Source organism: Centropristis striata, chromosome 10 (genome assembly GCF_030273125.1).
Source record: "Centropristis striata isolate RG_2023a ecotype Rhode Island chromosome 10, C.striata_1.0, whole genome shotgun sequence".
Taxonomy (NCBI): Eukaryota; Metazoa; Chordata; class Actinopteri; order Perciformes; family Serranidae; genus Centropristis; species Centropristis striata.
Genome location: NC_081526.1, coordinates 6,225,538 through 6,249,060, shown reverse-complemented (window position 1 = coordinate 6,249,060; position 23,523 = coordinate 6,225,538). Strand labels below are relative to the sequence as shown.

At 40.1% G+C, this 23,523-nt stretch overlaps 2 protein-coding genes across 2 annotated transcripts in view; one reads left to right on the top strand and one right to left on the bottom strand.

Annotated features, from left to right (window-relative positions):
• dip2a (disco-interacting protein 2 homolog A) overlaps window positions 1–6,078 on the top strand; it is a 152,237-nt gene extending 146,159 nt beyond the window's left edge. The window contains exons 36-40 of the mRNA XM_059343634.1: window positions 113–170; window positions 256–330; window positions 1,206–1,380; window positions 2,192–2,315; window positions 3,924–6,078. Of these exons, the coding sequence (XP_059199617.1) occupies window positions 113–170; window positions 256–330; window positions 1,206–1,380; window positions 2,192–2,315; window positions 3,924–4,176 (685 nt within the window). The 3' untranslated portion in view covers window positions 4,177–6,078. The remainder of the gene's footprint in view (window positions 1–112; window positions 171–255; window positions 331–1,205; window positions 1,381–2,191; window positions 2,316–3,923) is intronic.
• A 1,230-nt stretch (window positions 6,079–7,308) lies between these two features.
• Window positions 7,309–23,260, bottom strand: LOC131979419 (sacsin-like). The gene is made up of 7 exons (XM_059343387.1): window positions 23,232–23,260; window positions 21,917–22,004; window positions 21,658–21,769; window positions 21,049–21,195; window positions 19,524–20,955; window positions 19,261–19,349; window positions 7,309–19,158 (listed from the first exon to the last, which is right to left on the bottom strand). Exons 1-7 carry the CDS (start codon window positions 23,258–23,260, stop codon window positions 8,234–8,236), a joined length of 12,822 nt encoding a protein of 4,273 aa, XP_059199370.1. The 3' UTR covers window positions 7,309–8,233.
• Between the last annotated feature and the right edge of the window lie 263 nt (window positions 23,261–23,523).

The following is a 23,523-nucleotide window of genomic DNA, read 5'->3' as shown; positions in this document are numbered from 1 at the left end:
CATCTAGACTTAAGATTTGGTATAACAGCAGAGCAGCTGGGCACAGCAACACTAACAAACCCAATTAAAATGCAGATGTGAAATTGCTCAGTTTGTTCTTTTGTTTCCTCAGGGTTCGTCTGGTAGAGAGAGGGTCGCCACACAGTTTACCTCTGATGGAGTCTGGGAAGGTACGTCATCATGTAAACAGGCACTGAAACACTTCGCTGCAGACAGGTTCCTCCTTTCTAAAGCTTTGACTTCCTGCTGTTACAGATCCTTCCTGGAGTGAAGGTGATCATTGCCAACACGGAGACTAAAGGACCCCTGGGAGACTCCCATCTAGGAGAGGTTAGTCACCTGAGTCTGTCAGAGCGGACTGTTCAACCTGGTTGTGACCCTCAATCAGTGCATTTACTAAAGTTATTAGGTTACAGTTGCCCTTCTGCAGTAAAATGATCTCTTTAACATCAAGCAGGACAGAGAAATTCCTGTCATCGGGGTGATACATTTGGTGAAAATACAGTGAAAGGGTCAAAGTTATGAGACCAAACTGCTAAACGTCCTTTTTTATATCTATATAACTTTATATATTACTTTATTGACACGTTGCCGTGGATACGCATTGTTCTGCTTCTCTCCTGAACAAGACATTTTTAAATGAACAAATTGTTGAAATAAACTGTCATTAAGTGAAAATACAGTGTGAAAGGCACAAAGTTATGAGACCAAACTGCTAAACGTCCTTTTATATTTATATTTTTGTATACAACATTGACACGTTGCCGTGGATACGCATTGTTCTGCTTCTCTCCTGATGACGTCTCACCTTGTTAGTGACCTGTCAATCAAAGGTAGCCCCGCCCGAAATCATACGATTCTTTATCTTCTATTTTCTTCTAAATGGGGCCATTATTTACACTATTAACATCAGATTGTCTTGTAGAAGATTTTTTACTAGTGAATGAGACCATAGTGTTGTCCTAAAAAAATTCTGAGGTAATAAATCAAGTGAGAAGTTTTCTCATTTTGTATTGAAATGAATGGACAGAAATGTTTTTGCAGCCACACTTAGCGCCCCCTGCTGGAATTTTTGGTAGAATGCAGCTTAAGGGACTTCCTGGTTTGCCTCCCTGCTCAGACCAGGAGGTTGCCGCCTGATAACGACAAATAAGACCTGTAACTTAGATCACAATAACTTGTTGTGACTCTTCTGTGTGTAATAGGTGTGGGTGAGCAGTCCTCACAACGCTACAGGCTACTACACAGTTTACGGTGAGGAGGCGCTGCATGCCGACCACTTTAACACCAAGCTCAGCTTCGGAGACACCCAGACTCTGTGGGCGAGGACGGGCTACCTGGGCTTCCTGCGGCGCACCGAGCTGACGGACGCCAGTGGAGGTGAGAATCACAAGTGCTCGCTCTAACTTACAGCTAAGCTTTGACTCCACAGAAAACTTTAAAGTAAGGTAGTTAGTTTCTACCTCATCAAAATTCTCTTTAAACCTATGAAAACTGAAAATGATCCTCGGTCTAAAATAAAAAACATTTAAGCTAAAGCATTCATTCTTTTTGCAGCAGAAAGCTATAACTGCTGTCTGTTGCATCATCACATTGTACACTATTGATTATGACATTACATTATTACATTAGATTACATTATTACATTAGATTACATTACCTGCACTGCAAAACTCTGTGACAACCTTTGGTAGTGCCAAATTGGAGAACGTAGCACCTTGATTTATTTTTATCACACTATGTAAACACTTTCATCAGTTATTATAGTTAATTGACTTACTTTACCATTTAGCTGATGTTTAAACCTGTGGATTTTAGTGATGTAGTTATAATAACTTATGGGTGTTTTGTTCATATTTCTACATTTAGACACATTTAGAAATCTTTTGGATCAATATGTTTTGTTTGTTTATTTATTCAGATTAGATGAAGACACATGTCAAATTTTTGTATTTTTGTTTCTTATTATTGACACAATTTCCATTCTTTTATCAATTATTATATTTAATCGGTTTACATAACTTTTATGCTTGGATTGGACAGATTTTAGCAAGAGAAAAGACATGATAATATGCAAAAATGTTGCTGCTGGCAGACAAATTCTATTGCAGAGATCAAGTCGTTATCTTAGCTGATTTAAACTGACAGATCTGTGACTGTGTTTATGTGTGTGTGTGTGTGTGTGTCTCAGAGCGCCATGACGCCCTGTATGTGGTCGGCTCTCTTGATGAGACTCTGGAGCTGAGGGGGATGAGGTATCACCCCATTGACATCGAGACCTCCGTCATCCGTTCTCACAAGAGCATCGCTGAATGGTGAGAAATTTACATCCATATTAGATCACTGCTTTATTACCAAAAGGTGTGAATTATTCATTATGTAGTCAGATTTAGTTTACCCATTTTATATTCAAATTGAAGCTGAGCAACGTGGCTTCTGATTAGGGCTGGGCGATATATCGATATTAAAAATATATCCATATATTTTTAAATTTGATATGGAATTAGACCATATCTCATATATCGATATAGTTCAAATTTGGGCTGTGATCCTTGATCCAGGCAAGCTGCAAAGTAGTTTTTAGTGTAGTAGAAATATGAAGTAGCGTTAAAAAATAGCATGAATACTAAGAACAACAACAACAACGAAACACAAGTAAATGTACATACAGTATTGTCATCATTTATAAATTATCCATATCCATATCGCCCAGCCCTACACTGCAAAAAAGGTGTGTCTAAAAACAAGATAAAAACACTAAATCTGATGGAAATGATCTTGCTGCATGGACAGATAATTTCACTTGACAAGATTTCTTAAATTAAGATTATTAAATCTAGAAATACGCATGTTGAACGCTTAAAATAGGAAATTAACTCTTAAAACAAGATAAATGAAAGCAGCGATGAACTGACCCGAGCAGAGTGACCTGACAATTATTTGTTTCTTAGCAAGATAAAAAAAACTTTAATTTAGATAATTTATCTTGTTTTAAGAGTTAATTTCTTATTTTCTTATTTTTTTTGCAGTGTATCTCTATCTATCTATCTATCTATCTATCTATCTATCTATCTATCTATCTATCCATCTATCCATCTATCTATCTATCTATCTATCTATCTATCTATCTATCTATCTATCTATCTATCTATCCATCTATCCATCTATCCATCTATCTACACTGCAAATTATTTGGTTCTTACTAAAATTTTATCTTGTTTTAAGAGTTAATTTATTTTCTAAGTGTTCCACATGCTTATTTCTAGATTCAACAATCTTATTTCAAGAAATCTTCCTCCATCCTCCATGCAGCAAGATCATTCCCCTCAGAATTAGTGTTTTTATCTTGTTTTTAGACACCTTTTTTTGCAGTGTAGTATCTATATTCTCGTCAAACTTTTGTCAAAAAATAATAAGCACATTTCCCTAAATCTCCAACTACTCCTTCAAATGGATGTTTGAATATGCACATGCACACTTTTAACTATGATGTGTTTTTGTAGAGTATAAAGCTTGATAAAGATGTGTACGTCAAACTATTTTTTGTATCTATCTATCTATCTATCTATCTATCTATCTATCTATCTATCTATCTATCTATCTATCTATCTATCTATCTATCTATCTATCTATCTTCATTGCAAATTATGTGTTTCTTTCCAACATAAAAAAACCCTTACATTTAGAAGTGTTAGATAATTTATCTTGTTTTAAGAGTTAATTTCTTTTTTAAGCGTTCAACATGCTTATTTCCAGATTTAACAATCTTAATTTAAGAAATCTTGTCAAGTGAAATTATCTGTCCATGCAGCAAGATAATTCCCCTCAGATTTAGTGTTTTTATCTTGATTTCAGACACACCTTTTTAAAGTGTACTTCTGATGACTAACTTCTTCTACTTTTTTGTCTCTCCTCTACTTCAGTGCGGTGTTCACTTGGACTAACCTCCTGGTGGTGGTTGTGGAGCTGGAGGGATCAGAGCAGGAGGCCCTGGACCTGGTGGCCCTGGTCACCAACGTCGTCCTGGAGGAGCATTACCTCATCGTAGGCGTGGTGGTGGTGGTCGACCCCGGCGTCATCCCCATCAACTCCAGAGGGGAGAAGCAACGCATGCACCTCAGAGACGGATTCCTGGCCGACCAGCTGGACCCCATATACGTGGCTTACAACATGTGAGGGCCCTGCTGCAGGAGGGTTCAACCCCTCCACGTGGCTTATCGCACAACAGGAGCACGGCAGTAACTGTGGGGCTCTTAACTGTAGCAGGCCCGGGGAATGTCTCCTGTTGGAAGAAATCCAGCTCTTCTTTCAGCTCACGGGGGCGAAATTTGCAAGAAACGTGGATGCACAGCAAAAAGGAGAGAAATTCCAAATGATCGACACAAACCTCATGTCTGTTTCTCTGTGATTTCTCGCCTCAGCAAATAATGTTTTAAAAAGGCGTTTTGGTTTTGTTGGAGAGCGTTTTGTACGTATGATAGAGCATCTGACTCCTTAAACCCAAGACACCCCATAGCAGTACAGCAGGTGGTTAGAGTATAATACTACACTGTGCCATTAACACATTTTACTTTGTCAGTCTCCAATATTCTGAATGTTAGTTGTGTTTGCCATACACTTGTGCCATAGAACAGGACTGAAGCCAGTACCTTAACCCTGGTTCATTCTAGCTCTAACATGTTTAGTGTTCACAGAGCCTCCTGGGCCACTTCAGGTCGAATGCTTTTCATAAACAAAATACTATCCAACGTATTGTGTGGGAGCAGCTCTTCAGATTACGGCTGCACCCGAAAGTGATCCCTGATTTTTGTGTTCCTGCTCGGTTTTATCGCGTTAATGCATCAACAAAGCACACAGCAGTGGTGTCAGAGAGGCCAGTTAGTGTTATTCGTTGCTCATCCCAGCAGTAGCTCTTTAGTTCGTGGTGTCAGTAACAGAACGTGTAGACATAATGTTGTGGTTTGACTCAATTATGTTCTTTTCTAAATCTAAAATGTGTAATATAGTTATTGTTTTATCTGAACAAAATGCAATATGAGTGATGTGAAAGAATGAATGACTGCAGACAGTAAGTGCCGATCATTCGAAGTCATGCGATGGCGAGGAATATAACCGTTGCTTACTACTAGCAACGAGCCAAATGATATGAACTAAGCCTTAAGTGTTTTTTCAGATGCCTGCTCCTATCCCAGCTCCTGTTTAACTTAATTTTGTGAAGTTTATCAGCTGTTGGATAGGAGGAGGTGATATGCAGAGGGAGGTTAGGTATGATAAATCCTGCTCTTATTGCACCCAAAGTCTTTCATCTTTTTGGCTAAGATGAATATACTTGATCGTGACATCAGCCATTAAAAAACTCACATGAATATTTTTATTATTAATGTCTGTCCCCGTTGTCAGTTGTGTTGAATGTGTGTTTTATAGCAAAAGACTGGAGGGAATTGCAGTTGGTATGGGTTTGGTGCAGAATGTCACAGCCTCATTTCGAGTGCCATAAGGTTGAATGAGAGATGAAAAATGAGTTGCATGAACCATATGAAGGCAAGTGTCTAATATGCTTGTTACACCTCGACCTCCCACTTCATCACATTGACTTTGTAAAGATTCACTTCACTGTATGTTGCTTCTTTTTTCTATGTGCACATCCCTTCAGAAACAGGCTCCAGCAGCCTGCTGTAAGTATGTACAGGTTTTGTGTAAATTATTAATAGGCGGAGGAGACGACAGGAAGCATAACAAGACTGAATCTGGTATATATGTGAACTTCTCCCTCACAAACAAAATTTATTCCAAGCGTGTATTCTCATGTGTGGACATTGGGAGGAGACGTGAACAGCCTTGTAGACATTTTTATAGTATGAAAGAACAGTGGGAACACTTCCAGGATGAGACGAAGCACACTCCGAGCACAAGGAGAAGACCGTTCTGCTCTGGTGACTGCTGAGATGTCACATCCTCCAGAGCAAACTTTTGTTGTTAACATATGGAAAGATACATTTGTCTGATATATGGTTAGTTGTCATTATTTTCATAACATGATTTCTTAATAATGAATAAAAAAGTGCTTTTAACTTGGAATGTTTGTTTTCACTGGCAGCTGAACGTTCAGGTGTCCTGTCCAATGAGATCTTAAAAAAACATGCTCATCCAGCCCTGATTTGTGGGGTTTCATTCATTTTCAACAAGTCATTACTAGGGCCGGGACTTTAACGCGTTAATTAAGATTAATTAATTACACAAAAATTAACGCGTTAAAAAATTGATGCATTTTAATCACACGTATTTTTGCACCGCGGAACGTTTCTCACTGGATGAGTTTCAGGGGGACCGATTATACTGGAGCACCAACTAGCGTTGATGAGTTGAGACAACAACAAACCACAGTGAACATGAAGGAAGAAGCTGATGAGACCTTTGGTTGGCCCCGTGGATGATGGGACATTTAGTTACTAAAAACCAACGGATGGAAGCGTCAATAAGAGCATGGTTGTGTTGCTATGTAACAAGGAATTCACATATCGACACAGCACATCCAGCCTCAAGTATCACCTCAATGCTAAACATATAGCAGCTAGCGGCTAGTGTGGTAGCTAGCGTGGATTGTGTTTTACTTTAAACCCCAAAGTATTCTAGTTTACAGTAGGTCTACCTACCTATAGGCTACCTGGATTTATGAAATGTACTATATTTCTAAATATGCTATTGCTACACTTAATGGCAAAAACTGTAGGCCTACTGGTCTGTTGGACTTGAACAAAAATAAACAATATTTTTGTTGCTTAAGCTTATGTATTACTCAATCATCAGTCATTACTCAATGGTATACTAAAAATCCATGTGAAAAAAATGACTTCTCACTGTTCTCAGGTCAAATATTTATATGCGATTAAAATGCGATTAATTAATTACAAAGCCTCAAATTAATTAGATTCATTTTTTAATCGAGTCCCGGCCCAAGTCATTACATGTCTATCAACCATAGTCTGGTAACACTCACACAGTTAAGTCTCAATTTAAAATTTCCCCACAATCTCATACTTTATAACAACTGAAGAAACTAACAGATGATATATGACACTGAAACTTTCTGTCGCTTTAGCCTACAGATTTAGTAGAATATTTTGATTATGGAAGAATCTCAATAAAGTTGCTACCCAATTACATATGTATTGTATTTTGAAAATCTGTAAGAAAAATGGTCATCAAAATTCTCCAAACTTCTTTATATTTGCATTTCATAAAGTCTTACTGTGGTTATATTGATCCTCAGTGAGAAGTTATAAATGAAAACGAGCCATAACATTTCATTTTATTCATTTATTAGGGCAACGCACATTAACCGTTTATATTTAACATTTCTGTAAAAAACATACCAGTGATTGCAAGCTGGCTAACTTTCAAATGCTACCCTTTGGAAAGATGCTTTGAAACCAGAAGAAACAAGTTTATATTTTCATAACAAAGTAATAAAGAGATTATTGTCCTCAATGAGTAGTCATAAATGTTTACAACATTGCAAGAAAATTGAATTCGGATTTTCATAACAAAGGAATCAAAATGTGTTTTAAGCGTTTACAATGAAAAAAACAAAGTTAGCATTTTTGCTACAAAGTAAGACAGAGATTATACTTGTCTTCAATGAGTTATACATGTTCACAACACTGCAAAAACATTATATTTGCATTTTCATAACAATGTAATAATGAGATTATCTTGGTTCCCAATGAGTAGTCATAAACTACAACAAAAAAAAGTTGACAGGCATTTTCTTTGCAAAGGATTATTTTGGTTCTCAATGAGTAGTTGAAAATGTTTACCGTGCAAAACAACAACATACATTTGCATTTTTCTAACCAAAATAATATAGAAATTAAATTTTCCCTCAATGAGTAGTCATAAATGTTTACATAGAAAAAGAAACATCTTTTAATTTTCAATACAAAGTGATATAAAGTGAAGAGATTATAATCATCCTCAGTGATTAGTTGTAAATGTAGGAATGCAGCAAGCACATTGGTTCTTGATGAGTTGTCATACATTTTTACAACTCACAAAAGTCTTTGATGTTTACATTTTCAGCAGTTACTCAGAAATTAAACAATCTTTCTGAAGAATTTTCACAGTATTTTTCTATCCTGTTAAACAAAAAAAATCACTTTTGTTTATATTTTTGTAATATTATTACAATATGGATGTGAAAGCATCTTGAACTGACCCAGTTAGTCTGAAATCCCTAGTTCACATATGCCTCTACTTTACTGAGGAGCTCAGATGCCTTGTCCAGTGCCAACATTTCATTCTCTGATTTGAAGCGATCGTTGGGAATATGGGGAAATGGATGGCAGTTTGGATACTGAGTCTTTTTGGCGTCCACTCCCAATGTCTTCAGATTCCGCACAATTTCAGGCAGAACTCTCAGTTGGGGGTTGTAAAGGGAAACTTTTGCAGCAAGGACTGAAATGGAGCAGTCTGTTGGATGCTTGCCATCCTTTTTATACTTTGCAGCTATGAGAGACTTTTCCACTGCTTGATGGACTTTGAACAGACACCACTCTGTGCTCGCCCCACTCATGTCTTTTTGAGCTGCGTTGAGATCACAGCGAGCTTGTCTACACCAGCGCTGGGCCTCCTCTCTGTTCGGCTTTGGGACATTTTCATGATGGGTCCAAAAGTTGTAGGAGCCTCTAGAGAATCGCTCTCGACTATTTCTGTGATACCTGGCCTCCTGATCCCATTGCCAAAAGTGGTCGCTGAAATTAAAGTTTCCACTTGGGTAGGATGAGCCTCCACTATTGCCTTTGCCCTTGCCTTTGCCTTTACTGAGCTCATCAATTTGATTCTTCAAGTATTTGAATGCCTCAGTGGCGAGAAGTGGGCAGTCAGGGTTTTTGTCAGGATGCCATCTAAGGTACAGTCGTTTGATGGCTTTATCCCTCTCCTCCTTAGGAAGAGTCCAGATCTCTGCTAAACATTTGTCTATTTCCTGTTTAGCTTCGTCAATAGAGGCTGGTGAGGATCTTGAAGATGAGGAACTTGTATTTGATGGTTGGGAAGAATGTGGCACAGCTCCTGATAGTGGCACTACATCCGTGCAAGAAGATTCGGCAGATGTGCAAGCCCTCTCCTCAGGTTCAGTCTTCTTCTGTCGTTTAAACTGATACAGGTCAAGACAACTGACTTCCACTGGCTCATCTTCTCCGATATCTATCCTGTATCTCTGAGAATAAAGTCCAGCCTGTCTAGGCAGTTCTTCAACAATAACTGCATAGATATACTTGTTGTTAGTGCTGTAGCCAACATATTCCTCCTCTTCAAAGTTATTGAGGATGTTCATGTCTAAGGCATCATGCCATTCCTCTGGAATTTCTGTTCCAGGAGCCGGTGGATTGAGAAGCATGCTTTCAGTCTCAGCAATGTCATGGATCCCATTCTCAGCCAGAGTTGTCAGAACTTCTTGCAGGCTGTCAGACATGAGAAGTTGTCCGAGGACAAGGAGATGATCTGATGGCAAATTGATACCTAAAAGAGCATTAATCTCCTTTGCCAGTGTCGTACAGATGCGATTAATCACCTTGGGAGCCATGTTGTTGTGTTTCAAGTAAAAGATGCAACCTTGCTGCTCTCTTTTGAAAAAAGCATTGGTTTTAGTAGCAGTTTTGTGTAGTGGCTGTTTATTCACAAACAGCTTTGTTTTCAGACTTCCGCAGCAGACAATACGAATACTGCCAAAAGTCTTCTTGCACATGTCTGTAGCATCTTCTGGTGTTATTTCTCCTTTAGACTGCTCTATTATAAGACAAATTAGTCCATGTGTAAATGCTCCTGAAGACAGATGTTTCTCAAACCATCCACTAAATTCACAGTGTGGCTCAAGCTCACAAAGCTGCATGCATTCCTCCTCCATTCTCTCCTCTGTGATTTGAGTCAGCATTTTAGGCCTAAATTTCTCAGGCAGCAATTGCAGTAACCGATGATGCTCAAATCTGTTCCTGCCTAAATGACATTCACTGAGTTTTTCAAGCAACAGGAACTTATTCTCCAACGCCTTTTCCAGCCTTTTGGTCTCAAACGCTGTGTCGTTGTAGTAGAGTGTATGTGAGGGGTATAATTTACCATCTACTGCAGGAAGATACAAAGTCTTTACATCGTCAACAAGCGACTGGTCTCCTGCAGCCTTAATTAACTTGAAAAACTGCTTAACAGCACTTTTCACAGTTTTCTGTTGGTTTGGGTTTAGTTGCGGTTTTTCACAGGAATCCACATAGACTGCTTCAAGAACATTACAATACTGCAGTGCAGTAGGTTGGTCCTTTACACCAATTTTCTTGAAGAAGTCTGCGAACATGACATCCATTGAGGAAATGCTGTACAAATATGGCCTGAAGTCACGGTCATAGGGGAGTGAAAAAGACGCATCATCAGTTCTCACGAGTTCTTTGTCTTTTTCAACCAACACAACAGGAAGACCAGCCAATGGTTGGCCTTGAAACACATTTGCTTGAAGGTAGGCATAAGCACTTCGAAACACCTTAGCACGCGTATGGATCAACTGGTCAGTTTTACAGGGCAACTGACAGATGTTGGTGATGTTTCTGGTTACACAGAGTGTAGGTGGTTGTTCATGAGCTCCTGCATTTTTCATCATTTTCAGGAGCGTTGGTGACTTATAAACTGGTATGTCTATAATTGGCATTGAAGACCAAATCAGTTCCTGATGCTTAGCATTGCCATCCATCAAAGATCCTCTGATTTTAACAGCAGTTTCCTCAGCAGCAAATGGTTGGTGATAGTTGCAAAGTTCTTTTTGAATTTTTACTGGAAACATGAACTTGATGTCAGCTATACTCTCCAGCAACCGTTCCTCTTTCTCGCTGTTACTCACTATAGTGCAGGCTGCTTCGAAAATGATTGATGATTTCTGTTTCAACTCTTCAAGTTGGACATTTCCTTTTGCTTCTGTTTCTAACTGCTGTGCAAATGTTATTATGTCATCTTTTGACACATTATACTTCATTCCAAGGTCCCAGAGTAACGTTTTTGATTGTTCTAGTTTTTCGGGATCTTCTTCACACAACTCAGTCCAAAATCTCTTCGGCACAAATCTCTCTTGGGGCAACATCCTCTGATATAGCTCCACACTTTCATCAAAGTAGTACGATGCTGTCTCCAGTCTGCCTTGAGAATTGGGAATCAATTTCACCGTCTTCATTGAGGAGATGATTGTGTCCTTTTCTGCAGAATATTGAAGTGACAGTAACAGTTTGAGACAGTGAAGCATCTGCATCTCTGTGAATGTGTGTACAATGGGCAGAATGAACTTCATGAAATAGTCCATGTCAGTCAGGGTTTTGATGTTCAATGTTTTTGACAGACTGCAGTTCTCTGGATTGTTTTTGAGAAAAATGCTGTTACTGTTGGGCAGATTGAACAAATCTAGAAATCTCTCTGAACAGTTGCTGTTGAGGATAAATACTTCTTCAAGTCCATCAATCCTCACTCGGTTACCATGTATGGTTTCAAATAATGGCAAGGATTTGAGCTTTCTCTGGTATGCTTGTTGGTTTTTGGACTTTGATACTCCAGATTGCAGGAAACGCTGAAACTCTTCCATCTCATCAGGGAAAAGCTGGGAAAACTCTGAGTGGTTAATGTTGTAGACCTGGTCCAACACACACTTTTTACTATTCACATCCATAAGTTCTGAGTGGAGAAGTAAACGATCCTGCGGAAGTGCATATATCTCTGAGAAGAACACATTGTCAAGCTTCAAAAAACCAAGTTTAAAGAGGATGCCTGATATGTCACTTTCTCTGGGAATCACACTTGGCATGTCTTTCATCGTTTGCAGGAAGTGTTTGTTCTTCAACCTTGGACACACAACAGGTAAGATGCAGCATTCCTTGAAGAGCTGCCTCACATCACTTAATGCCAGACTTTGTTCATCAGCACTAGATGTTGCAGGTTTAATTTGACTTGTTAAGAACCACCAAAGGGATTTCAGCCAGTACATCATGTTCTCGTTTGGGACATGAAGACCACTGTGTGGATCAACTTCACAATTCTGAAGACGCTGCTGAATTAACGGCTTCAGATATTCTGCTGCACAGGGAAGTGTCAAGCTTTTGGCAAGGTTTAAAGTTTGTAGAACTTCAATGTGTTCTCTGTTGGTCTTATGGTCTGCAAACTGGTCCTCGTAGCCAGAGAACAGACTGTCATGTCTTGATATCAGCTTGGGAGACTTCGAGTCAAACACTCTCAAAACGTTATCTCTTGTGAGAAGAAGTGGAAGCCCATTGAGTGAACTGGAGTTGGGCTTTTTCAAGTGAAAGTCACTTAAGCAGAAACTCAGGAGCTTTGAACATCTTGATGCATCTTTGATCAGAGTGGCACTTATGGGCAGGGGTAAACCCTCATCTTTTTGGGTTGAGTCATTGAGGCTTTTCTTTCTTAGGAAAGTCTGCACAGTTGAAGGATTCACGTCGTTCAGTTCAATGCCAGCAGATTTGAAACTTTCCCAAACTTTTCGCATGGAAAGAGGAACCAATTTCATTCCAAGATCCTCCAAAATGGCATTAATCTCATCATTTATCCAGCATCTCAGGTAAGGTGCCCCAGTTGTTTCTGTTTCATTGACATTACACCAGTTCAAGGGGGGCTTCCTGAATTCATGGCCTGCAAGTGTTTGTGTTGAACTCCTCAGCAATGGAATCACATTCAGGCCTCTTTCTTTGATTGATCTGTATACCTCATGTATCATTTCATGCCAATCCTGGCCAACATCTTTAGACACAGTTGGCCAAAAACGCAAGTAGTGTGACTCAATATGTGCAGGATCAACTTTATTTTCTGCAATGCTATGGCTGATGTAATGAAGGAGATCTGCATACAGTGGAGCAATGAGATTTTGTTTCAAATATTCATTCCAGTTAGATTTTAGACCCTGTCCATCTTCTTTCCAAAGGTTTCTCCTGGCAGAATCTACCTCAAAATTTGCATTGACATGCACTGGCAGTCCAGTTTTCCCTGGCAGTGGAAGTGAACAAAAAGCTTCTCCCTTAAAATCTATGGGGCTGGATGAAGCTACATATGAACTCTTATTGATTTTTGAGCTCACCTTTGCTGCTATGGCTGCCTGGGGAAGTCTCTCCGATGGTGTTAGTTCATCATCACAACTGTTTCTGGAAGAGCCAAACTGCTCTGCAATGATCCATCTAGTTGGTCTTTCATCTGAGGCTGAAATCAAGGTTTCATAAATGACCTGGCCAGGTGTTACTGGCTCGTCCGATTGCAGCGCAATTTGTTGACTTTTGACAAAAGCATCTTTTGTTTTGCTCCATTTCTGCGGCAGGCTTTTTTCAACCATGAAGATGGTTTTAAGTTCTCCTGATCGCTCACTGATTTCATGGACTTTTATTTTGCAGATGTTTTTCAGAAACAGAATTAGTCCTTCGGGATCTTCAGAGAGTACAGAGCATAGTTCTTCCATGTCATGGTCAGTGACGCCCTGCTGTGATATTTTAGAGGTGTTTGCCATGGTACCCATCCTTAGAGGTAATCTGAACATGGTCCCGTCTTTAAGAGGAAATTTGTCTGGAAGAAAGGATTTGTAGACATCCATGTACATGTTCTTGAAAGTGTCAGCTAGTGTATAGCCAGTGCCAGCTGGTGGTTTGTCTGAATGACTTTCAATGTATTTTCGATTGGGATCAGAAATGCAGAGTAACTCATCTCCAGTGAGGATGGAGGGGCAGTCAGTCAGATGGTAAACAGAGTTGAATCCTATTCCGTACTTTCCTGTCTTCCCTGGAGAGTTGTGCTTTCCTCCTTCTCCTAACTGTTGAATTCCAGCCAGGTCAGCATCAGAAAACACTTTGTTGTTAAACACACACAGTGCTGGACCCTGCAAGTGGTTCCATTTCTTCCCAAATGTTTTGTTTGTGCCATGCTGCCGTCTGTCCCAAACAAAGTGAATTTCTGTTGCCTCTGCATCATCAGCATTTTGGATAAGCTCTTTAAGAATATCCTTCTTTGCTGGATAGGCTGAAATTATGTTTTTGATTCGAATGGTCAGTTCTTCATGCTGTTCAAACTCAAACGCAAATGGTGGAATGTTCTCACACTCATACTTTTGCAGGGTATGATGCCTGGTGGATTTGATTCCAAAGTGTCTAGCCATAGCACGCGAGACATTCTCATGACATAATGTGACACCTCGAGCGACTGGCATCCATGGACTGTCATTGTAAAACATCTCGCTTGCAGGTTGTAAAACACCACTTTTGTTTGGTATCTGACAGTCACTCGTTTTGTCTTTGGCTTCATGTATGGTTTTTAAAATTGTGAGGCAAATTGATAGGTCCTTCTTTGGTAGGGTCTTGTTATCATGATGAGAGTGCATCTCCTGCAGTACAGTTAGAAACTGACTGGTTGTAAAACCTTTTTCAACACCTACACATTTCCAAAGTGTCCTGAAACCACTGAAGGCAGATGGAAGTGAATAGAGATAGGGTTTTGGTTCAAATTGCTCATTTTCAGCTACACGACTCACATTTGCAAATGTACTGCCGACAAGAATGAAGGGAAATGTATTTGCCCTTTGTGAAATTAATGTGGAATCCCCACCATTAATGAGCCAATCATCCAGAAAACTATAGCATTCAAATGCTATTTTGTTGAGCAAGGATCTGTCAATGGATCGAGATTTCCCACATGCTTCTTCAAGCTGCTGAAGCACTTTCTCAGGCCCTGGACTGTCATGGACTCCCAGAATTTGCAGGACTGGATCGGGTTTGTGTGTTTCCAGATTGGTATGATCCAGAACATGTTGTGTCATGTTAACGAGTGGGGAGCATTTTTGACTAAATACATCCGTGGGCCTTCTAAGTATGACATTTCTTTCCATTTTTGTATCACCGGGGGAAAATGCTGGGAGAAGTTCAGTCATCCTCAGTGTTTCCCAGTGGAGAGAGTCTTTGTCATTCATATGATCCTTCAAAAGTTCAAGAAGGCAATTCAAATGCCTATATGCTTTCTTTTTGTCAGTGGTCCAGGTTTTGGGGATTGTGCTTGCCTTCTCTGCGATGTCTTCCAGTGAGAGATGATCATTTGCCATTCCAAGTTCCAACAAGAGATGAATCCTTTTGGGGGCGCAAAAGTCATTTTCGGTGCCGCCAAGCAAGCTTCCTTTCTCTGATTCAAAAAGACAGGCCACTTTCCCTGTTGGATTCACAAGTTTCCTGATATACTGGAGCTCTCCGCTTTTTGTGGGGATGCAAGGATAGCGGACCAGTAAACTGTTAATTTCTTTGATGTTAAGGTCAATAGCATGCAGCACAAGAGTGTCTCTGTTCTCAGGGTCCATGGTACCAAGGTTGTTAAACACTGCTTCTTGGTAAAACTTGTCCCAGTTCCATGTTCTGTTCAGTAAAACCGTTTCAAGGCCCGACTGTTTGAAGCTGTTTCTCAACCACAGTGGAAGAGGAATAACATGGTTGGGTGCTTTTATGTGTTTCTTGCACACCTGCACAGCAAGTGCAAAGATGTCTTTATCCTCCTCAATCCTCTCGTGTAGAATTATGGCATTGTTCATTGAGCACCAATGTTCTCCATCACTGAATAGCTTTGGGCCAGCGGACTGGTGAGCAATGATGGAGTACAATGCATCAACCAAAGGCTTGAAGGTTTCACTCACTTTCTCTCGATCCGGCCAAACAGTGTGATAACAGTACTGTTCCAGTTGCTTGTTTTCAGACATTTCCTTAAGTGCCAAAAGTGCAGTGATGTATGCCTTCACTACAGGATCCTGTAGAAGGGCTTTGTTCCAGTCATGTTTGACCCCACTCTCCCACAGACCTTTTCGGTTGCTCGTCACAGCAAATGTTCCATTTACATTGACTGGAAGACCTGTGTGAATGGAAAGAGGAAGGAAGCAAAATGCCTGTCCAACAAGATCTGTTTGTAATGAGGCCAGCTTTCCAGTATCTGGAAGTTTTTGCAAAGGCACAGCAATCCCCCCGATGGGCAAAGAGAACTTGGCTTGCTTGTTTTCTTGAAGGGCCATTTGCAAAGACTGATGTGTCCCAAAGCAGTTGTACAGGAGCCAGGACTGGACTTCAGTTACACCAGATTGCTGACTGGTTATTTGGACAATGTTGACTGTGCAGGAATCAATTACCTCTTTGCACTTTTTATCAAGTTTCGTCAATGATTTCTCAGCTTGGTGCTGCTTTGACATGGTTTCATCAGAAATCCTCATTGTATTCACTCTGGTTTTGGAGACAGTGTGGACAGTTTCTATTTGGTCATCTCTTGGTGGAGTTGATGCTTCGTTTGAGATACTTTGTAGAGACAGTGTGTTGATGTTTTTCAAAAACAGCAGGTGAGTTTGTGAATTGTTGGTGAAGTGCTGTTGAAAAGAGATGATATTGTGTTTGTGATACACCTTTGAACTTATTTCTGACTCAACAGCCTCTTCTTCAGTTCGGAAAGGCAGTTTGATCAAAGTTCCTGGATAAGGTTCAGGGGGACTTTGTCTGCTTAAATTGCAATCAAAAATGCGTTCGTATGGTCCAAACTGACCAGGAAACCAACGAAAAAGTCCCTGCTGAGCGAGATCCAGCTTGATTCCAGGATTTGTTTTATGTTTGATGTGCTTCTTGAGGTGAGTTACATTTGGATCAAGTATGAGAAGACTGTTGCCACTGAGGATGGAAGGAACATCTGTCACATGATACACAGTGTTGAATCCAAGTCCAAACTTTCCTATTTTTTCCACCTTGTTTTCCTTTGAGGCAGCTCCAACTCTGACAATATTTTTCCAATCCTCAGGTGTGAACTGCTCATTATTAAATGCCCACAGGCAAGGTCCTTGGCAAAGGGTCATGTCAGGGTCAATGAGACTATCAGGGGCATCTTTGTGCACTCTGAAATCTACCAAGAATTTACAGGCTTCTGCCCCAGCATCCTCTGCATTTTGAATGAGCTCCTTGAAGATGTCACTTTCTTCATCATACTCTTTAAGAATGTTTTTAATCCTTGTTGTTATCGGTTCAGATTGTCCACACTGTTCAATCACAAACTCCGGATGGAGGATGTGGGTACTGAGAAATTGGATATTAAACCATTCAGCAGCTGCTCTTGGGATTTCCTCATGTACAACATGAATTTCTTCCTGGCTGTGCTTCAGCTCTTTCAACCCATTCTTGCTCACATCGCAGAAGACTGCTGTTGACAGTGGTTTAAGGGTATGTTGGTCACCCTCTATGAGGACTGGCACTGGGATGTCATCCTGAACCGTCTTCTTCTCTTTCCACAGCCAGTTCAGAATTTCAATTGACACTTTTACCTCAGAGGGTGTTAATGGCAGTTGTCTTCCTTCAATGGTTTGCTTGATGGAATGAAGAATACCAATAACTTCTTCATCTGAAAGCGATGTTCTTAGGCCAAACTCCTGGAGCAACTTGTTGTATGCCAGAAATTCCTTTGGGACCTTCCCAATGTAGGCGCTCAGATCAAGATTACATGGGTAGTCTAGGACCAGATCCTGTGGCGATACAAACTGTTTGTTGCTCCACAGCCAGGATTTGTCCTTTTTCATCATTGTTGAAAATTCTGAGATGTGGTCTTGCATGTGTTTGTAAATGCTGTGCAACTTTCTCTTGAAATCCACATTTGTGTCAGGGTCAGACATTTTCTGTGCTTTTGATTTCAACACTGTCAAATTCTCTGTAACTTTTTCAGGTGGGGGTAGGCGTTGAAGACCAAGTTGGCTGCTAACTCTGTTACTGAAACTTCCTACCAGAGGCATTGCATGCCCAACAATGTCTTCGTACATAGAATGTCTTATTTTATCTGGACAGAAGAAACAACTTGTCTGAGATTTGTCGTTGCAGTGTTCACTGCCAGGTTTAGCACATGGGACCCATCTTAGCATTTTGAGGCGATGAAGCTGCTCATGAGAGAACTTTGAGAGCAGATCATTAGTATCCAACATCTTCAAGAGCACCTTAGCTCTTTTGAGAGCCTCAGCTTGAGAGCTGACATGTTTACTGTCAATCAGTGTGGCGGCATGCAACAAGTGCTCAGGTGACACGTCTGCTTCTTTATTTAGCAATCCAAGCTCTGTTAGGCTTTGAAGCATCTGTGACGTGTGAGTGTACAATGGTGGGGGAAAGAAATCTGACTCAAAAATGACTTTAAAGGTTGCAATTCTTGGGTCAAAAAAGTCTGAGGCTTTTTTCAGCTTTCCATTCATTTCAATGAAGCTCAAGTCCTTGCATCTGCGCCTCAAAGTCTGATTTTGAGAGAAAAGGATCTCGCCATTCTGTAAGATCCAAGTCATGATTTTCCCAGTGTCTTCTTTTCTGCATGCTCCCTTCTCAATACAGTCAATGAGGAGACTGGCTGCTTGTGCAGTATCCATGATATTAACTTTGAGCAGCTGTAACAGTCTGCGATCAGCCTCAGTTGCACACTGCACAACCGAATCGGGCATGGGGAACTCTGTTGGTACTTTTAGACCAGAAATTAGAAGCACAGCCTGTTTTGATTGAACTGCAACACTTGATTCTTTCATGGTTTGAAACAGAGGCAACTTTGAGAGTAAATCTTTCTCAGTGACTGAAAGAGAATCCAGGCGAGAAAGATAATCTTTCAGTTCTTCTCGTGCTTTGTGAGAGGCAGTTTTGAGTTCTCTGATGACATCCTGAGAATCTAAATTCACCAAGACTTTCATGACACTCTTGGGAGATGCGCACAGCACATAAGAGTCTAGGTCTTCATGTTTAAGCCACTCGTTTCCTGTCACCACTGTGCCACCAAATTTGTTCACCAACTGAGCTATTTGTGTTGGCAAGTTCATCTGCTTGCTTTTCTGAAAAATGAGGGTTGTTTTCTGCTCTAGTCTTGCTAGTGATACATGCTGACTGGCGGACAGGGGACTGACTGGTATTAATGGCATTCTACTGAAATTACTTAACTCTTTGAAGTGAGTGTTGAGAAATTTCCAGAATTCTTGGAGCCAGCCTAAAGGTGGATGTTGACTGCTGCTGATGTTCCAGGTAACAAGCCCTGTCCTCGTCTGCTTCCAGTCCTGTGGCAGATACTTCTTTGTATATTCAGCCACCTGATTTGCGTCAATGTTGATGACCTTGAATGAATCTGAAAAATAGATTTTGTTTTAAATGTATACATAAATATTTTTGGCGTGTCAGAAATGCAAAACAACTTTTAAATAACTTTTCTTTAAGATTATTTTCCTACTTTCTCTCGCCAGTTCTTTCAGGTGGGTACTGCAGGTTTGACTGAGATCATCTGGGATGAAGAGGTGTTTGCAGCATGGTAGCAAGACTCTGCACAAAGAATAAGTTTGTTTGCATATAATCTTAGTGTACAGTGAGTTAACGGATACAGACTTTTCAATCAAAGCAGAAATAGAAATGATAGTAATTGCCAAATAATATACTGAAGCAATATATTTAATATAGACTGTAAAAGAGAATAAAGACAAAAATCTTAAAACCCACCTTGGAAATTCATTGCTGTCAATTAAAGCAGTGTCCTCCTCTCGGTCTGTGAAAGATCTGAAAGTGCCGTCATTGAGTGGAAGCAGTTGAAGGCCCTTGAGTTCTCTGTATTTTCCATCACTCAAAACATACTCCAAAAGCCAGAGTTTGTCATCTTTAGAGATGGTGTGCATGTCCATCCTGCGGAGAATGTCCCTTAGGAATGTTGGTGTGACATGTTTAAGGGTGCTGGGCTGTGGATAAGCCTCATTTATAGCTTTTTCGACACTGCCTGATAAAGTGACAAGATTTTCTCCACAGGAGACCAAAGTCCTTTCAATGGCTGCCAAAATGTCAGAGCTTGCTGGACCATTACAGGGGAACACAGCTTCTGATGGAGTGATGAACTGTCTCTCATTTTTGGCAAGAGAGAGGACAGCCACATTCTGTTTGAATAAGTGATCAAGAACATCCAGAGCAACTGCATACCATTTGTCTCTGCGCTTTATCTGGCTGATATCTGGCCACAGATCGTACACGTAGGAGACAGGCAGAACAGATGCTTGAGCAAGCTTGATAGCATCTTGAATGATCATGAGGTATGCTTGTGGAAGCACTTCCTTCATCAGCAACTCGTTCCACACAGCATGTTCGTCATGTTTCTGGTCCTCCTCTTGCCACTTGATGTGTCTTCTGTTGTCTGTGAGGCCAAAGCACGCATTGACATAAACTGGGAGTCCTGTCTTGTTGGATTCATTGTTTGGGAGTGGGAGGAAGCAGCTCAGTCTACTCTCTCTACTGTCTCTCTTCTCCCCACAAGGGAATGCCAAGTCAACTTGAGGGAAAAAACTCAACTTTTTTGCAAGCGAATCAAGCTCTTCTACATTGCCTTCTTTCATGGTACATGTTGTCAAAAGCCACGTTGTTTCTTTGTGGTCTTCTGAGTTGAGGCTTATCACTTTGAACCTTGTTGAACTCTCAGTGATTGACTCGTCTTCGGACTCCAGAACAACATTTGATGGGACGGAGGATTTCACTTCAAGTCTGCTGTTTGCAGTGCCATGTACGTCGATATGTATCAAGGACACGGAGATCACATTTTTCAGGAACAGAAGGCTTAAGTCAGCATCCGCAATGAAGCTGTCAAAAAGCTCAACCACCTTGTTGGAGTCATATAGATTATCTGAGATATCTGATGCCTCTTTGCGCAAGGGGAACCTGAAAACTGTCCCATCGAATTGTTGATTGTCCTTGATGACTTTTGACCATTCTTGTCCACTTAGAAGTGAAACTATATCATGAAAAGGTTGGAATTGATCATGTTTAGTCATAAGATCTTCTTGATCGTCTGCATCATCCAAAGACCACTGAAAACCTCCCTCTCTGACCCCAAATATTTTTTCTTGGGGGTCCAGAAACCCGAGGTGCTTTGAACTGAATATACTTGGAACATCTGTGAATAGAGTAAAACAGAAATGGTCCCATTAGCTAAAACAAAAACTTCTGAGACTCTTAGGTTTATGGGTTTATCTTTATGTAGTTTTACCTGTTATGTGATAAACAGAGTTGAAGCCGATTCCAAACCTTCCGACTTTGTTTGGATCATTGCGTTTGACACTCCTCCCTGCCGTCTGAATTCCTTCCCAGTCTTCTTGAGTGAATGCTGCGTTGTTGTAGGCGTAGAGAGCAGGACCTTTGCAAAAACAGACAAAAAATGCTTCAGAAGGTGCTCATGACTTTTTTTTTTTTAATACACTTCTACTCTTACAATCTGGCCAAACACACTTGACTATGGGAGGAGCCCACATGAAACAAGCAGAACATGCAAACTTTAAAAATGTTTGAGGCAGATGCGAAAAAATGCTGTAAAACAAGAATGCTTTCAAAAATAGAAATGTTAATAGTTTATTTTTTATCAATTAACTAAGTGCAAAATGAGTGAACAGAAGAAAAATCTAAATCAAATCAATATTTGGTATGACCACTCTTTGTCTTCAAACCAGCATCAATTCTTCTAGGCATTTTTTCACACCTGCCTAAGATTTTTTTCACCGTACTGTATATTATATTATACATTTGTATTTTGGAAAAATACATCACAACTAATGTTAATTACCACCTCAGAGCATGGCTATTGTCTGAACACCCTGCATACCTTGGTATTGTCCCAGTTCATCAGTCCAAAGGCTCTCAGTCCCATAGCTTCTCTCATCATGGATGAAAACCACTTTTGTGGCTTGAGCATCATCTGCATTTTGAATCAGCTCCTGTGGGGAAAAATAAAACAGTACATAGAGCTTAACAGATTGAAAGCTGCAGGGCGGGGAGATCCACTGATATAAAGAATGCTACGTATGAGTTACAAAATATGAAATGTTTGATAACATAATTATCAGAACCAGTATTGAACCAACCTTCAAAATTTGTCCACCATCTGGATATCGACGTAGAATATCTTTCAGGTAGTCAATGAAGGGCGGTGCTGTTGCCCCGAAGGACTTTCTGAAAAAAAAAAAAAAAAGGAGAAGGATTAAATAGTTATATCAACACAGGGTGTGTCCTGCTCGTAATAGTTGTGCAATAAGAGCTCCAGCCCACACCTGTGTATGAGTATTATTTTGGGTCATAGAGGTTAAGTGTGTGTGTCATTATGTTCACATGTATATTTTATTTGACTTTATCCTCTTATACACAAAGAATGATGGTCACCGCACTAACTTTTGTTAGCTTAAAAAACATGACAGGTATGGATATGAATTTAAAAACTCATAGCATTCATTGGAAAGTGGTACAAATAGTTTAAATAATGTATGGAATTTAAACGTAGTTGTAAGGTAGTTGCTTCAAGTGAAACTTAAAATCTCCTGTATAGGGCATTCTAAGTGGTTATGAAATTGTCATGTATTGTTTTATGCATGATCGGTCATGCAAATAACAGGGGTTAAAGCAAGATTATTGAGCCTGAAAAGTTGTCCAAAAGGAAAATTTGTATTTTAAGTATTGAATTAATTATTATATGAATTTAAAATGGCTCTATGCCTGAAATCAGGCATGGCTCCTGAGAACTTTAAGTTCTGAAATAAGCTCTCACTTCCGCATGAACACACAGCACTCGCCCTTACTTAGCATGAATAGCATAAATATGGGCTCTACCTTCGTTGTACTAATGGTTTAAATTGTATCTATGCATGATAAATTATAATGCATGAATTTGTTTGTGCAACAGGTTTCTTCAACGTCTATTCATCAAACCTATGCTGCAAGAACAACATTTGTAACACATATTGTTCTGAATTGGGCTTGACACACAACAACAGGATCTCTTCTCTCATAATGCCAACCGCCCCAAAAAAGCAATCTGGCAATCCAATGGCTGGGGATGACATCGTCTTTTTTGAGAAATCAGTTTCAGTAACTCAAATCTTGCCTCAGCGCTCTTTGGTCAAAATAGCATGTTACTCCATAGGTGCTCGGCGTCTTACAGTTATCTGTTTGCACAACATAAAAACAGCTAGGTGTGCAGGTCCGTGGCCTAGAGGTTAGTAATCGGATTTGTGACTGGAGAGTTGCTGGGTCTAATCCCAGAATCGACAGGTCAAGGACTGAAGTACCCTTGAGCAAGGCACCTAACCCCCCTGAACAGCTCCCCCAGGTGCAGAAATTTGTGCTGCCCACCGCTCCTTGCATGGTGTGTTCACTTACTCAAAAAAGTAATTCATCTCAACTCACCGATTTTTTTTCTTTGTCTTTGAACTCATCCTTCCTGATGCTGAAAGAGAGACACAATACAGTGCATTGAAGAACAAACGTCTATGCTAATGCTAATTTCATCCACATGTGATATTAAAAGAGACCTGCACCTGCTGTCACAAAGCTGATTTAAATGTGGTAACCCTCCTGCACACACTTTACTTTTCTACAGTTTACACTTAGTTATTTTTTTCTTTTGAGTTTTGTTTAGCTAAGACCTCATGGACATTGCACATGTAGCCCATTAAATAGTTTTGTTTTTTTCAGTTTT

Excerpts from the sequence above, each read along its gene's own strand:
- LOC131979419 (XM_059343387.1), bottom strand. The coding sequence starts at position 23,260 with ATGAGTTCAAAGACAAAGAAAAAAAATCG. Across the intron at positions 21,770-21,916 it reads ATGGTGGACAAATTTTGAAG|GAGCTGATTCAAAATGCAGA; the intron begins GTTGGTTCAATA and ends TTTTCCCCACAG. Across the intron at positions 21,196-21,657 it reads TGAACTGGGACAATACCAAG|GTCCTGCTCTCTACGCCTAC; the intron begins GTATGCAGGGTG and ends GTTTTTGCAAAG.